The sequence below is a fragment of the Anser brachyrhynchus genome (assembly GCF_964034855.1).
Source record: "Anser brachyrhynchus genome assembly, chromosome: 2".
In the NCBI taxonomy this organism is placed as follows: domain Eukaryota; kingdom Metazoa; phylum Chordata; class Aves; order Anseriformes; family Anatidae; genus Anser; species Anser brachyrhynchus.
Window position 1 is genome coordinate 31,290,347 of NC_137695.1, and position 17,850 is coordinate 31,308,196.

Here is a 17,850-nt window from a genome sequence, read left to right on the forward strand (position 1 = left end):
ACAGCTTATGTCTTCTTGGGTTAGATGTTGAACCCAGATAAAAAAAATTAATGCCTCATCTATCGCAATGATCCATGTCCTACTCTTCACCCTGGAGCACAGCCAATATTCTAAAGAGCCAAAAATCAGCAGTCAATCACTTCTTCTGCAGTCCAACCTGTCAGTGGATTTGTTATTACCATCACTCTTAATAACCTCTGGCATATAGCATGCTTAGAAAATCTATTGACCTGTAAACTTCTTATGGATATTCAGAAATGAAAATTAAGCAAAAATAATCCAGTAGATTTCCTCTCATTCCCATCTTCTAAACTTCACAGAGATTATGGAAATTTTTCTCTTATTTTCTCAACTTTTAAAGTAGAACAGGAAGGAGCTTGTGATATCTGCATGTGCCGCAACAAATTTAACAGCCTAAATAAATCAACTTCACCCCAGATCAGGACATTACTCTTGCCAATATACAAGAAATCAGTCTTTCAGACAACAGGAACTTATTATGAACAATAACAACCTGAAAACAATACAAGCAGGCTCCTGTAATTTTTTTAGACCACTACATGACAGGAAGCTTGATTGCAGCTGAAGGTTTTTCAGGTGAACCTTTCTTAAACCAAAATATACACTTAATTGACAGAATAAGTGTCATCATTTGGTTTGATTGACTCTGTCTTTTAAAAACGTATTACTCACTCTGAAAATGTTAGGATACATGATAAAGGAGCACCTCTTATTTCGGAGAAGTAAAAGAAATGTAAAAGATTTGGTTGCAAAAATAAGCATATAGAAATAACAAATGATGTAGTTTATTTACAGTGGAGTAGGAAGGCAGCGGATGAATCATAATCACATGAACTCTCTATTTATTTTTAATTCATGTTATCCTGTCTGCAGGTATTTGACTAGCAACAATCAGAAGACAGAACAAAAAATATGAAAACCAGCTATTGCTTTTGCTATTTTTGTGAGGCTTGCAGAGTCAGCAATTTAATATCTTTCTCTCCCAAGCCTGTTTAAATCATAAGAAAAAACAGCTACCAAAATGGCAAAAAATGTTTTCTCTAAAATTCACAAGAAAAGAATACTTTTCTCTTAATCACTGGGTATCAATTCCCCTTGCAATCAACACAAGCTGTGACAAGAAAAAGAGCAGAGCTTCATTCAGTCACTTGACAGTTCCCCAAGGAGTTTTTTTTGTTGTTGTTGTGTTTTTTTTTGTTGTTTGTTTGTTTTTTGTTTTGTTTTTAATCTTTCATTGGGTGGAATTAAATTTGTTTCATTCTGGATAATCAATATAACTCTGAATTGCTAGTCAGGTAAAAAGTGGCATTTTGCCAGGACAAGCTTAAAAAAACCACTACCCTTGTCCCCCCTAATGAAGCCTTTGACATGTAAAAGAACATGCTCATTTATTGCATTTCTAGGGGAATACAGGTTTTTCTGAAAAAAGAAGAAAAAAAAAACTTGTTGTTTCTGACCATGTTCCCAGTAACAAAAGTCAGACATCATTTTACTGTAATGAATTTCCCATAAAACTAAAGTCCTTTAAATCCAAAATTATTTCAATATACTATCAATTCTTAATATAAAATCTACTTAACAAGTCCATTCTGATATACTGACTTCAGATAAGCACATTATAAAATGCAGATGGAAAGGAGCACTTCAAAGGCAGGAATGGGTCAGATAAATAAAGATAGTGTGATCATATGATTCCAATATACCCTCCAAAAAATGAGTGGTAAATGTAAATGCTGAAAAGATTTTAAGCCCTGCTGTCTTTTCCTTTAACAAGCTTGAAAGTTCAAACTCATCTTCTCATTTAATAGCAAACATACCATTGCACTAGTGTCCAATGTGCTAACATATTAGTATTATTGCTGAAGACTATGTGTATAACTAACTGAAAGAATAGGACTGGATTTTATTGTCACCTCTTCCCATCATTTTGACAGCATGAATCACGAACATTGCCTGCCCTTATTTATCCACAAATGGGTCACTCTGTTTCCTGATGAGATGAGGTACCTGTCTCTGCACTACTGACACAGAAAATCCTTCTCTGCTCTTCCCAAAGTCTCCAGTTACCCCAGAGATTCTGCACCAGCAAATCCAGCTTATGCTGTCTCTGCCCTTGACCACTGGGCAGTTCCTGCCCCATAGCTAAGTTGACCCCATGATGACTGAACCAAGTTGTTGGTTCTCATTGTTTAAAGGAGAAACCCAACATGACACCCCCCCCCCCCCTTTTTTTTTTAATGAACTATTTTTTCAGTGATTTTACTATATAGTCACCTCACGGAAAGTTTTTCAGAACTGGCTTGGTAGTGTAGGGAAGAACAGCCAGAAACTTCTGCAGGCAGCTCTACTGCTGAAAAAAAATTCTCTATGAGACTGTAAGTAAAGATGTCTACTGGGTGAAGAGGTAGAAGCTATATAAGTCATGTGTAAATAAAGCAAAGAGAAATCCACATTCTCATCTCCTACCTTGCTGAACTTTTGAAAGTTAAAGCTTCCAATTCTTGGAAATCTTAAAAAGAAATCCCTCTCAGCATCCTCAGTTGAGACATTTTGCTACAGATCCGAGGCACAGCCTTTTGAGGGGCAAAATCAAAATGAGTGTTTAGAGTTTCTCTGTCTGCCGACCCTTCAGAACCTGGTGTTGGCCAAATGGTCAGTCCTGTGGGTTGGAAGAAACTGAAGAGCTCAAAGACTGTTTCTCCAGAATATGCCCAATTTATTTCTCACCCACCATAAATAAACAGAGAAATATTAAGAGACAGGCCGTTAACTCAAAACTGTATGTAGCAGCTGGGGAATCCAGCTAGGATATACTTATCAGCTGAGGTCTATTTTACACGCTCCGCACATAACTCAAAGCATCAGCTGATATTGGCTCAGCCTGTTGCTGACAGGGACCCTGTCACGTATCCCTCACGGCGGCTGGAAGCCGCCAGCGGACAATGGGCGAGCACGGCTGACACAGGCCGCCTCAGGCCTGGCAGAACAATGCAGCTGCTGCTGAGGTTGGCCCAGCTGAAGGAAACTCACTTCTCCCAGGTTGTCTGAGGGGAGGGACACTGAAGCAATGGAAATTCCCCAGCAGTAAAGGAGAACAAAAGAAGAGGTGTTGGAATCTGCTGTTAAAAAGAGACAGGCTCTCTGAACCTGCTGGCTGCCAAACCCAGAGAACTTCTCCCGGGGCCTGAAAACAGAGAGAAGGGTCCCCAAACTGACCACAAAATCCACTGCTCAGCACCAGCGCATCCATTAGTGACAGCTCCCTTGTTTTTGCATGGATCTGGAAGTCTCTAGATTTCCTCCCCTGATTAAAAGGTGTGGCTGCTGAAGAAATTAGTTTACAGAGCCTCTAAATTCCTTACTGCCGCTGTCATATGTCTGCAACAGGAGTATCGGCAAAGCCAGAGCTCGGGAAGGGGTGTGCTCCACCACGGCTGGGGCTCTGCACTGCCCTGGGACCAGAGAATCCTGCTTTTTAGCAGGAATAACTCTGCAAGGACTCTGCACCTGGAAAGGAAGCTTGAGGAGTAATCCATATATGCTAGATTAAAATATCTGTTAAAAATCCCCTAAACCCACGCATATCCTCCTCGCCCCCCTCCCCCCAAAAAAAGAAAAGAAAAGAAAAAAAAAGAAAGAAAGGAAAAGAAAAAAGAAAAGAAAAGAAAAGAAAAGAAAAGAAAAGAAAAGAAAAGAAAAGAAAAGAAAAGAAGAGAAGAGAAGAGAAGAGAAGAGAAGAGAAGAGAAGAGAAGAGAAGAGAAGAGAAGAGAAGAGAAGAGAAGAGAAGAGAAGAGAAGAGAAGAGAAGAGAAGAGAAGAGAAGAGAAGAGAAGAGAAGAGAAGAGAAGAGAAGAGAAGAGAAGAGAAGAGAAGAGAAGAGAAGAGAAGAGAAGAGAAGAGAAGAGAAGAGAAAAGAAAAAAAGAAAAGAAAAGAAAAGAAAAGAAAAGAAAAGAAAAGAAAAGAAAAGAAAAGAAAAGAAAAGAAAAGAAAAGAAAAGAAAAGAAAAGAAAAGAAAAGAAAAGAAAAGAAAAGAAAAGAAAAGAAAAGAAAAGAAAAGAAAAGAAAAGAAAAGAAAAGAAAAGAAAAGAAAAGAAAAGAAAAGAAAAGAAAAGAAAAGAAAAGAAAAGAAAAGAAGAGAGAAAAGAAAAAACCTGTTATTTTACAGCTTACTTTCTTCAGTAGTATCACCACAAGCAGTGTTTTTTTAATTGAAACAAAGGGAAAAGTTATGGTGATATATAAATTCACTAAAACACCAAGAGAAAAAGCAGTGGCTAACTAAGCATTCCCATTGACTGCCATGGCTTTTGGTTCAGGCCCAGAAGAATGCTTGAATAAGTGGTGAAACATTTTATTTTCTAACTTTTTAGTGGCTACTGCAAACAATGGAAAATACAAGCACATACTTAGAATAACTCTATCTTTTAAAAAAATGAGATCACACCTAAAAATACTTCCTCTTGTTGCTGTATAACTTCAATTTATGATAATAGCTATTACACACATATAAGTGAAGAGGAAAAGATAGATTCCCAAGTACTGGGTAAAGGCTTGAAACTGTATATTAGGGTTTCTACTACAGTAGAAACAAGTACTACAGAAAGAAGGTTCTACTTTCAGCCTATTCTTTCAAATAGCAAAACAAACAGTCCACTTATTGGATGGACAACACAAAAATAAGATAGTAAGTAGACAGGAGTTTGTGTTATCAAATAATTGCTTAGAGATAGGAAAAGCTATACGATGATGATGCTTTGTAACAAAATTATTTTGAGTACTAATAAACAGCCTGAAAATGCATCTGAATTTAAGTTCTTCATTTTGAAACAATTAGTGTTATTATTTACATCCCCACACATAAGTCCACACAGCTTGAATTTCCTGGGATATACATATGCTATTAATTTCTAACTTAGCTCTGGGATCCAAGCCTGAATCACCAGGCCCTGTTATTTTCTCGTTCAAGGGTATGTTTGTCCACTTGTAGTAGAGATTGTTCCAGTGCCTCCACTTCTCAAATCGCAGAGGTATTTTCCAGTAAACTACATTTTGCATTTTAAAAGCATCTCCTACATTCAAATTCTCCTTTCCAACTTCTGAAGCAGTCGACTTTTGCAGCTGTGTTGCCCTGTTACAGATTTCATCGCTTGACCAGAAGTAAGGCTGTCGGTTAAGCTAAAACCTTCATTTTAAGCGATATTCTATAATGTTGCATCAGTTCCCTGCTGAGCAGCACATACCTGACAGCGAGAAACATTTCTGCAACCTCCAGAAGACTAAATTAACGTTTACAGAACAGCTCAGTGCTGACCTTCTTAAGACATGAACAACATTTTGTTATGCGGTTTCCACAACTTCACTACATACTGAGAGAATTGTTTTGGATTTTAATTCTAAAACGGCCAGAGTGATTCATTTCAAAGCGCACGGTCCCAATGTTCCTCTCAAAATATAGAAAAGCAGATGAGAGTGAATTCAGAATTGCTGTAGGAACAGAAAAACATGGAACTGCTTTAGAAAGCATGGAGCTGATCCTGCTCCTTTCTCTGGCAGTGGGAATTTTACCACTGAATCTGGTGAAAGTAGAGCCAGGCTACTGATTTTCTAACACTTTCAGATAATTATTTTTTTACTTAAAAATGCAGGAATATCCTCCCACCTTGGTCCAGTTCTCAGCCCGAAGTTGCAGCCTTGCCAGCACTGTTAATGTCATTGTTTTTGAAGCATATTCCCAGTGTCTCGCACGCCCACGCAGGGCTCCCAGCTCCTGGCTGCGATGTCCCCCCGGCACATTGTTCCAGCTCCCCCCAACTTCCTCACCTCCCACCATGTCCCCCCATGAGCCCCGTCCCCTCACACCATTGTTGTCCCCCTGCACCCACCCTGTATTGTTCTTCCCACCCGGGAGGGACCCTTCCTACCTCCCACTCCCCCCAGAAGCTCACGCTCATTTCTCACCCACTTCCACGTACTCCACTGACCTATTGGCATCAAAATGTTTTCCCTTTTCAAAAGTGCATTACATAAACTTTTGTTACTAGATTTTACAGCTTTTGTGGGCTGTGGGCACGCTGCCTTGAGAAGCCCCATCCAAAGTCTCTTAAAGAGATAGTTATTTCGTTGCTACAGACTTTAGATCAGATCCAAAATTAGGAGTGATACAAAGCATTGTTGCATCTGTGCACAGAATACAAATGGCTATAGCAAAAATGTGTTGTCAGTAAGAGGAATATATAATGGATAAACAGAGAGATCGATATTATTACATCTTCATAATATACATGAATAGAAGTAACTGGCATGATTTACATGGCCTCCACTGTTACACTAAATAACAGTTGAATCCCTTCTAAACTCTACATTTTCATATATACGAGCAAGTATGGTTAAAAACGTACTTCTTAAAAAAAAAAAAAAGACAATGATCACCTTTAATTCAAGTGTTAATTGCAGACAGAATTTCTAAAATACCTTATAAATATAAGTGCATATATATATATCTGTATAAAATGTATGTATGTGTATTTATACCTGTACATGTAAAGTGCAGAACCACTTTCATTCATTTGTCAGTTTAACAATGATTGAATGTTAAATATATATACACAGAAGCAGAGGAAGTTAGCCAGATGTCCTGTCATTATTTTGGCCACCTTGCTTTTTATTCCCCTCCATTTTGTATGAAGTTGTATTTTCCATACAGGCACAAAAGGATACTATGCCATACAAATTTCATTTATTTATCATTTTTTCTGTGATACATTTCTTTTTCTGTGGTGCTACTAGCCAAGAGATACTCCTTTTTTCTTTTTCTTTTTTTTTTTTCGCAAAACTATATCTATTGCATAAAAGTGTGATGTACAGACTGTTTTCCATACTTAAAGTACAAGTGAATCTCTGCTAAACTTTGGAAAGAGAGCACCTAAATTAGATTAAGTATAGAAATGAAAATAAATACGTCACTTTATTCATAAATAATTAACACATTTTGTATTTTAATACAGGAAAAACTCTAACTCTTACCATGACTTATGCGGTGAAACCAGTAGTATGCGAAGTCCACCCCCAGGAATGTCAAATACCACGTCCATGGTGAATCCCAGGGCAGTTCAAAGAGTCTGTAGTTATTCCATACATAGATATAACTAATTAAGTCAACACTTCTGAATAAAACACTGAAATGGAGAGACAGAGAATGTTATCAATAATTTTGTCAACTGCAATTACAGAACTGTTTTACTGTATATTTACTATTGGGAGTCTTTTTGTAAAGCATATAAACAGTGCCCAAGTTCCACAATCTTTGTCAAGTAATACCACTGTTAACTTCAGTAGCACCATTGCTTCAGGTCAGTGAAGTTTTTAAGATCAGCCACTCACCACCTGCATTTTGGTATTAGGTATGCCGAAGCCCTTAGGCAGTCTGTGCTGTGCAGTGTTCCTGTTCTCACAGGTCTGGAGAAAACCCATCCTTACTAACTTGCAAGTTAGAAGTGAAGTGTAGTGGCAATCATTCTCAAAAGCTAACTGTAATGTAGTGTAAAATAAGTAAGGTAAAATACTTTTACAATAATATTGTAAATATGATGAAGTTAGGTATGGGACTGAGGATGAGTAAGAGAAGTTATTTGTTACAGTTTAAGCTCAGTGTCACTTGAAGGGAGAGACTTCCTCCTCTCCAGTTCCCTAGGGATAGTTTCCTGTCTGGTTAGTCAGCTGAGTTCAGCATCCAGTAGGATTTAATACCAGGACTGTCACAAGGAAGGCATGGGAGCCCATATTCAGGATGCCATGTGTCTGTCCATGTCTGCTCATTTTTAATTCTGTGACGTTTCTCAGTGATGCTTCTTCCCAATTCTTGTTTCACCACCACGCCCCCCTGCCCCGCCCCCTTTTTCAGCTTGATTATTTTTGATACAGATGATTTCAGTGATTTAGTTTACAACACAGCCCCCAAAATACTTGAACCTGCAAGACTAAAGGAGGACATATTATACTCCTTCTCCTCCAAAACCTTGTTTCATACACATGAAAAAAATCAGATACACCTACTAGTAATGCAGAATTGTGAGAATTGTGTTGCGTGTCCCTGAAAATAGTCTGGCCATACACTGTCTTTTTTTGGCTAGCTGCACTGAAACATTAGGGAACCCCAGAAAATGTCACTGTTTCAGCTTATGAACCATCATCCCCCATGCTCTCACTGAACTTTTTGGTCACCTCACCTTCATATTTTTGCAGAAACATCCATACAGTACTTTTATGATTCCAGCATGAGCACTTTTTCCCATAATGGTATTTTGAATGATATTAGAAGGAAACATTTTGAGACTCTGTGATGATAGTTTCTCTATTAATGAGGAACAAAGTCAGTTGAAAATCCCAAGTTCCAAATAGTAGGCAACAAGCAGAACATTACCACACCCACCATATTATCCCAAAAAGCTGAAGCCTTACAAGGAGTTTTTGCTTGGAAAGACAACTAATGTTTTCCCCACAGCCAGCTGCCACATCTTACCTGCAACTAACTCATTCCTACATGTACTACAAACATCCCAGTTTATCTCAGACAACAAAAACAAAACACAGCAAAACCGACACAGTTTCATTTTGGTAGCTGGCAGATGAAGAATTTCTCTTGAGTTGCAAAGGCAGGTGTACCTGCCACTTCAAAAACAACTGAGCTATGCCCAGAAGTTGGGCCATACACACCTGGAACATGTTTAATTTTCATAAGAGCTGTGTTCTAGAAATATTTTTAAAGAAGATTATATGTGTCCAACCAGATTTTTGCAATTCACCTCATGAGGCATCTGTAAAGTTTAGTATAAATTCTCAAGCACTTTCACAACAGGTCAGAAGGGAGCTGATATTATTCAAACACAAAGAAATGGGCATTTCTTAACATCTTCTCAATGACCAGGAAATTTAAAACACCTTTTGCAACATATAGTATCAGTTATTATTAGGTACTGTTTTCTTACTTTATTCTTTTGCTTTTATTAACATATAATGCCTTTGCAGTACATCCAAAGATATGTGGACGGGTACATTTCCTCCATTTTTGATCAGCTTTTTGTATTTCACCCTAGAGTCTTTTCTCTTTTTTTTTTTTTTTCCACAAGTTAAGGCCAAGGTGTAAAACTTGAGCTAACCTCACAACACATTTTTTATATGTACAATTTGCTGTAGAAGTCAGAATTTGCTTATTTTTCCTTCACGCTTGAATCACAATTCTACAATACATAACGCTAGCTGATTACTGTAATTAATTTGGAGTAATCCATCATATCACTATGCAATGCTGGAGAAAGAAGAGTTGCTTAGCTAAGTATTTAAAAAAAAAAAAAATTTACAGTGTGATAGATAGCAAAGTCCAGAGCTTGCATTCAATTAGATTCTGAAAGTTCACTTGGAGTTTTAAAGGTTTATATTGCCCCTTTTTTCTCCCTCAAGCTACATTTTCACTTCTTGAAAACACTGAAGAGAACTTAAGAAAACTTTCTCCTCATTTAAAAGTAAGTTTTTAACCATAAATATGACAGAAGCAGATAGGTAGGACTTTTGTCATCGAGCCCAATCCTCTGCATAAGGAGTGATAAATTCTAGAACACACATACAGCATAGAAAGCCTTATTATATACATTACATAGATGTATCTTGGATTTTGAATATTTCTGCTGAAAAAAATCTTATTATGTGCAAAGAATGCACTTTTGCAACTGTTTTGACAGGGGGAGGGTTTTCATCTCTCTGTTTTTAAAAATCATACATATTTTACTTAAAGGTGTTTTTTTTTTTTTTTTTTTAAATAAACCATTTCCCCCTTCTCCTTCCACTGAGTCAGATTATCACTTCCTCTAATTAAAAAAGTCCAAGAAGGAAATTCTGGGAGATGAACTCTCCATGTGGACATGAAGATCTACTTACAGTAGATCCCAATGGAATAATGAAAGATGGAAAAGGTGAAGAAAACTCAACTAGATGAACACACAGCTGACCCCTTGCAAAGAATACCAGATCCTGTTTTGCTTCCTCCACCTCACAGATCAACCTTAGAAGCTGAAATTAGTTTTCAGGAAAACTCTTCCATGGTCCCCAGGACAGTCTCCAAAAGTGAAAAGGATCAGTGAACAATAGGTGTTGTCTCTCCTCTGAACATGGAGGAAGAGTTGTGTGTTCAAAGTGAAGACCCCAAGGAAACAACCCAGGCTCTCGCCACTGCTGCAGGCACCCCCTCGCATCACACTGAGACTCAGCCTGGGGCCCCTGAGCTAAAAACACAACTCTACAGCTGGACCTACAAAACGTCAGCTCTCAAGAGCTGTAACAGACTTGCATCCTTGGAGGTCAGACACAGGAGGAAACACATTAAGATACCCCGGTCACAAGGTTATATTATCATTAAAAATAGTGAGATATTACAAATACATTGTTTCCCAGGGTTAAACAAATTCAGTTGTCCCAGCCTGATTCATACTACATCAATGTAAAATTTCAAAATGTTGAACAAAGGCAGTTTCTACTCTGTAATTGGAAATTATTCAGGCCATATATGTAACAGCAGGATACATGAATAATTAAATGCTCTGTAAGCCTTTGTTTCAGACTGGAAAGTATAAGGATTTCCATTTCCAATGACACTCAGAAAGCTTTCTTTTCCAGATGAAAAACTAGCTCTAGTCACAATTGAAATAAACATTTTGATAACAAGAATTCAGTAAAGAGCAGAAGGGGGAAGGAGGTAGAGGAGCCTTGAGAAAACGTCCATTTGCAAAACAAAGCAAACCTTCCTGCAACTGAAATCCCCTTTTATTTCCTGTACAGGTGCCAGGTCTTGAACAGACACCCAATTTATTACTTTGTCAGCTGACTTATTAGGGTTGACACAAATCGAGCTGAAATACGCCTGACATACTGCAGTCAAGGCTTTTTTCACGCTTTAGCACAAAGCCAAACTTTCCACAAGGTGGAGGGAAGGGGAGAGAGAGCTGTGGGAGTTCTATTCCCTGTTTTCTATCATCAAGATGAATATGATCCTCTCCCATTCTTAATATGCAAAACCAGTCATGAAATAACCCAAGGCTAAAAAATAATTCACCAAAATGATACAGCTGGGAAATGATTATCAAGCTCTGGAAAGCCCTTGATTACAGGAAATAGCACCTACATTTTGAGAAAATATTCCCACCAGACACAAAAGCTGAATCAAAGCCTCTCCTCTTCCTCAGTATGGCTTTCTTCTCTGGCATTTTAGTCTAAATAATGCTGTTCCCACTTCTCCTCAAGAAGAAAAAAAAAAAAAACTATCAATGCAAAAAGAAATAAAATAGAGGTGAGTTTGGTATCCCTAGCTGTATTAGGTGCAGTATTACATAAGATTTCATCTGACAGAGCTGACCTTTTCTTCACCAGACCTGTTCCAGCAATCAATTAAAAATCTGATATTAAATCCTTAAATATTTTCATGAGAAGTTCCACTCACTTTAGTAATAAAACCCATGGTAATAATACCTCTTGCCCTAAGTTTATATGTACTCCTTTGTTAAATTTAATTACAAATTATCTTTAAAAGATTTCAAATACTAGTTTAAATCCTTCAGTACAGCTGAGTTTCTGTCATTGTAGCTTACTCTTCTACCTTTATAAGAATGGAAGTTTCATTTCTTTAGACCTATTTATACCTTCCCAGCACACTGAGCAGCAAATTGTGTTCTAGTAAATTCAGGATGTGCAATCTTGGGCGATTCTAGAACATTCTGTGAGGGAACAGACCTGACTTTTTAATTTGTTTAAATAACAACATACAAGTGTAATACAAATGCTTACTTAGTACATTTTTTCAATAAAGGATCTGATTTTGATCTGTCTTACAGAATAGTGACTGTTCCACTGAAATCAGCAAATTTGCATTAAGGTTTGAGTTAGATTAGTAGAAAGCTTATTATATTCTCAAAGGTCATGTATAAGCAGAAGTTATGAGGAGAGGGAAAGGGTTATTCAATTCAACCCTATTTTGTTCTAAAATTATCTAGAACAAAGGAAGTGATAACAGATGACTGTTCCAATAGTCTGTAAAAATATAGTGAAATAGCTTCAGTGACACATCATAGCACATTAAATGATGAAATCAGAAGAAATATTTGTGTGAGATATTCCAGTGATCAACTTTTGTAATACTTCTAAACTTCTATAGCCATAGTTTGCCTTTGTCCATGATACGTGCAGTGGTGCAAGTCTGTTATTTTCAGTTCTGTAACACTGATTTACAGAATCATAAAGAGAGATTTTTCCCTGATTTCCATAACTTCAAAGTGTTGTCCCAGCAAACTATATTGGCCAGCTTTAAAAAATGCTACCCCTGTGCTCCATCTAGTGGAATCCTGATTTAAACTTAATATATCTTTTAGCAGATAAGTACTTTAGTCAGAAGAGTACTCTAGACAGTTTAGAGTTAGAGGGCTTAAAAAAAAAAAATCATCAGTTTTCATGCATTTATGTTAGTGAAAAATACAGAAATACAGAATAAAATACATGCAACATTTAATGGGTTTGGGAAATTGGTATATTTTGTGAGCTTCTGATTATGGAACTTAATTAATAACATATTTTTAATAAGGGTAAACTCAGTTAACAGTCTGTACTTTCACATAAGAGCACAAATGTATCTGAGAACAAATGTTAACAGCTTGTTTCTGTTTCTAGAGACACAGCAGGTGTGAAACTGGGCTCTGAGAGATTCACAAATTCGCTGAGACATTTACTGGGTCCAGCGTCTAGAAAATAAGTAACGATGCAACACTGAAGATGTAGATAAATATGAATTCTGCAAACAGCTGTCTCAATGTAAGAACCTAAAAGAGTAATTGGCTTTCTGACAGGCTTGTGTGAAACATGGAAAGCTCTTGAACATTATAGTAGGGACTACCAGTTGTTTCAGACAATTAGTTTGAGGACATCCTGGCTCTCCCAAGTCTGTCTCCTAAATTCTTCTCTTTAATGTTTGGTAGCTTATACGTCATTTCATTAGAAACTCCAGAGTTCTAAATTCTGGCTCAGAGCTTTCTTTAGTCATCACCAAAAAGTAGCACAGTACACACGCCAGGCTGTCCACAGCTGCTAGTTGGTACTCCTGTGTTGTGCCAGCAACGCTGCTCACACAGGTGCTCTCCAGCATGTTTCAAACAAAATGAACCAAGTCTGCAAAGTTCTGCATTTTAAACCCTTGAAGGTAACGCTGCTGATATGGCCAGGGGAGGACTCACCACTGACAAGAGGTGAGAGATAGTAACAGCGGAGCGGGGAGGTGGCAATGAGCAGGCAGGAAGCTTTAACATATTTTATGGGCACAGCTAGATTTGACTTTGTCCAAAGCCACAGCGTAGCTTATACTAAATTTATAAAGCTGTGTTAAATTGATTCACCAAGATGATAGCATTAAGCAAGATGATAGGATTAATTAACCTAGCCTTTACTGATTTGGTCCCACTCAATTCACTGATGATGAAACAGCTTAACAAAAAAGGGAATTAGACCAAAGATCGTTCATGCAGACAGTCCCTGTCACAAGCTTGACTAAATTAAGTTAGAGAATTCCTTTCCAGAGTCAGGTTTGCCTGCTGAAAGCACTGCCAGCTCCAGTGCACAGCACTACCCGCTTTCTGAAGCTGTTTATCCTACTCTGACTGCTTTACCTACGGAGAATTAGTGACTTATTTCTAAACCTGTTCTTCTGACAGAGCTGTGAGGGCTGTGACCTTTGTCAAAATGTGGAAACAATTAGCAGAGTATATTGGACAGTGCAGTCAGGAGGATATTCTTATGAAATATATAACTACAAAACACTATTTGAAGAGTGGGAGGAATGGGGTGGTGAGTAGATTCTGTCTCTTCATGCTTGTTACCTATTAAAATACTATTTTATGGAAACATCTAATGACAGGTAGTGTCTAAATTGCCATAACTAGCTGCTACAGGCATGCTGGTGTCTGCAGTTTCAGTGGAGCCTAAGCCAGCCTAGCTGCTGGCAGCCAGTCTCATTTGCCTGCCTGTCTCTGCCTTACGCAAAATCCTTATTGCTCCTACATTGAACTGAAATAGCACCGTACTGAACTGAACCTTAGCACAGGATCAGATGAACACCTGAACCAGCACAAGATAAAGGAATGACTATGTAAATGAGCATAGGAAGGACAGAAGTGCAGTAGCTAGAAGTTCAGTTGGTGTAGGGGCACAGCAGCCTTACTTGCAATTTAACCAGGTTAAGTGATTACCTTTCCAGTTTGGCCCCATCTGCTCATCACTGCCCAAAGGCTGGTGGTTACCAGCCATCAGACCTGCCAGCATAATTGCATGCATAGCTGCTCCCTGACCCGGCTCTGTCAAAATGAATGCAGCTGAGCTTAAACACCTCTTTTATAGTTCTTGGGGGGCTTTTGTTTCTGCTTTTAGCTGGATCACTTTGTCAGGACCAGGTTAGGGAGCAATTAAATGTGCAGTTATGTTGGCAGATCTGAGGGGGCAGCTGGATCAGAAGCAACACATCTGACCATGCTCTAAGTAAACATCTGTCCAAAGCTTTAGTCAAGCAGATGTGGAGAGAAAAAATTAGTTAACAAGTCTTGAAGTGAAAATATAATTTACAAGACACTGCATGTATCAAATTTTCTTCTAAGAGATGCAGTCACTAATTTATGAGCTTATAATTTTCTGCATTCATAAGTGTACTGAAGTACTAGTAGGTACATCAGGAAGCCAGGGCATACTTTAAATGGATGCATCCATGAAGGTGAGTATTTTGTTTTGTCAAGGACAACGCTAGTTCCATGGGGTTGTGAACAGCTTGCACCAACTTGAAACAAATGCATTTTAATCAGTTCTGCACACTGCTACTATTAAGGACTGAAAGCTTCTGTTTTCAGACTGCGATTTTACATACATTTTATGTGGATAACTCAGTAATACTACAAAAAAAAAAAAACTGAGTACTTGTTATCCTGCACCCCTGACTGCTTTTTTTCCATGCTCATTTTTTGTTTTGGTACAAGATTTTGTGAACCATGGTAAGAGCTGATCCAGGTTAGTATGATGGGGGGAGGGAGGAGGGTGTGGTGGTGCTGGATGTGTTTCCTGGGCCACTTCACTACAGCGTAACGCAAATGCTGATGCCAGCAAAAGGGGAGAGAAAGATCAGAGGCAAGAATATGCAAACAGAAGTACAAATCAGGAAAGGGTCCTTCATTTGGCCGCAGTGTTGGCCTAATATGCACGTGAAACTGCTTCTTCAGTATTTCTTCTGCAGAAAAATTATTTAAAATCCAGATCACATACAGAATTGAACCGTACTGGTTTACAGGAGAAACAAACTCTATACTCCTTTGATTCAGTTATTGCTGATGAGCAATTTTGAGGTGCATAATAGCATGAACTATCGAAAACATTTTCTCATTCCTTTCTGATGCTCAACACCACTTTGGAGAACTTCAGCCTCCCGTGTTTCACAAAGCCAAACATTTAATATATAAAAATTTTAATGTTCACTTTAGAAATGGGAAAGTTCATTGCAGATTTGTTGACAAAACTGTTAGACATATATATACACTTTATAAACTCACACACACTGTGTGACTGTGTTGCAGAGCTGAACACTAAAAACTGGCAATTGAGCATGACCATAAAAAATGGAGACTTTCCCAACTAGTTTGAAAATGTACCTACCTCAGTTATCCCCCAAACACTTTTTGATTTGATTTATGTTCTGCTGCTTTGAAAGAAGAAATGGGCCAATATGAAATAATGCACATACTTGTATAGTGGATATTTATACCCAAAATAAACTTTCTCTTGGGAGAATATTTTTAAAGCAGCATTTCAAGTCTCCTGGCAATGGTTTGTTAGAGAAGTTTGTTATTTATTTAGAATAAAAGTTCTCAGAAATTTTTTAACCACCAACATTTAAGATGCAGGGAGTAAGGTTAGTAATTCAAATGTGTCCCTTTCCCCCGAACTACTTTTCATTGCATATAACATTTAGCATTCATACATGCAGAGGAATGTACAGTATGTGTTAAGGCAAAGAAAATTATATTTTAGAAACGTATGTGCTGTTTTATAAGAAGTAATATGTACACACAAAACAATTCTACTTTCTATATGCTGTTGAGTCTAATAAGCCTAAAAACAAACCACATTGCCTTTTCTGATTAGACTTTTCCTCTTGCACCTACATTTTTAATATCTGGCATAGGAATATCAACAATTTATGATTTGCATTTTCTCCAACAATGAAGTAAGAAACACTGAATAAATATTGTTTTCCCTCAAGAGATGCAGCACTTGTTATACAGACTGTGAAATGGAAAAACATACTCGGAGGCTGAATAATTTTTCCATACAATGTAAAGACCTCATTGCAATGATGCATCTGAAGCTTCATTCTAACTAATAGACTGAAGCCCGCCATTTTAGATTCAACCACAGATTTTTTAAGGAAGTGGCAAACCATTGCTGCTAGTTGAGAAAATGAAAATTAGTCCCTGGGAGAGGATACAATCAATGGTGTGTTAATCTAACCTTCAGCTGTTAATGATTTGCACTACTATTTCCCCTGATGCTGTGGGTTCTGCTGAAATATTGTTTTAGCAGTTTCTGTCAGCTTTCCTTACCCTTTTTTCTGCCTGAAAGGGAAAGACTGAAGTGAAAGTCTTAGCAATGGATTGTGTGTGCATTCTTTTTATTTTTTTTTTCTGACCCATTTCTTTCACACCATGGAAGCAGAAGACAGAAGGGTAAACTGTTTCTTTCTTTCACATTCAGTAAGAAATTTCAAAGCTTTGTAAAAGCTTTTTGTGTTGGTTTTATTTTTTTTTTTTTTTTTGGATAGAACTGCTGAGAAGGGTCTTGTGTTTCCAGCCAGGAGAGCAGTACAAGTGACCTGGTAGAGACTTCTTGTGCTGGTGTATCAATGAATAAGTGTACTGATGCTGCCGATTTGCCTGATCCTACCAAGTTTATGTCCTTAAGGATCATTTAGTTCACTCACTCAAGATAACTTTGCAAAATAATTCTTATCCAAAAGAAAACTGCCTAGCCTACAAGCCAAATTCTGCAGCAGAGTACTGAGTGCCAAAATAATAAAAGTACTCAGCACCTTGCTAAGCTGCGTTCCACACATGCAACATTAGTTTTCTTAACAAGCATTTGTTCCAGGAATGAGTGCCTCTGAAGCATTTTAGTATTCTTAAAATACAGCCAAAAGACCTCACAAAACCATTCAGACTTCCATCACACAAATCTCAGTCCCCCTAACTTCATTAGTCCTGAATATTTTAGATAAGAAAAATAAGCATTCAGCATGGTAAATCTGAAGTATGAGACTGTCTAGAAAAATTGTGTAATTTGAAGAAATTATATTTGAATGATTTCAGTTTTAGCTGCATGAAAACTAGAGTAAACTTTCTTTAGTGGTGTGTTTCAGTGCATACAAATCTAATACTTTATATAGTTTATTATGGCTTAAAATATAACACAAAATTGAATGTTTCTCCTTCAAGATCATGTTCACAGATCTTATTAAACGTGTACAAAATAGTTTGAGTATAGATTGCTCACTAGTTGCAAAAAGTAGCTTCATGCAACTCTCCATTTAGATATTACTTTGAATATTTCTCATGCTGAAAGTTCTTCTGTCTTATTTCAAGATATATAAGGAGTTTGGGAGAGTGTCTCTAAATGACATTATTTATCTACCAAACTCCCTAAATGACTTCATTCATGACAGTTACTAGTGAAAACTAAGATGATCGATCACAAGTTGTCTTTGTACCTAA

The 17,850-nt window shown here is 37.6% G+C and overlaps 1 protein-coding gene across 4 annotated transcripts in view; it reads right to left on the reverse strand.

Moving 5' to 3' along the window:
* AGMO (alkylglycerol monooxygenase) overlaps nt 1-17,850 on the reverse strand; it is a 195,274-nt gene that overhangs the window by 169,778 nt on the left and 7,646 nt on the right. For all 4 annotated transcript variants that reach the window (XR_013946815.1, XM_080580944.1, XM_080580942.1 and 1 more), the window contains exon 3: nt 7,046-7,197. Coding sequence is in view for 3 of the 4 variants with exons in the window: in XM_080580944.1 (XP_080437070.1) it covers nt 7,046-7,197 (152 nt within the window). In the remaining variant the exon portion in view is untranslated. The remainder of the gene's footprint in view (nt 1-7,045; nt 7,198-17,850) is intronic.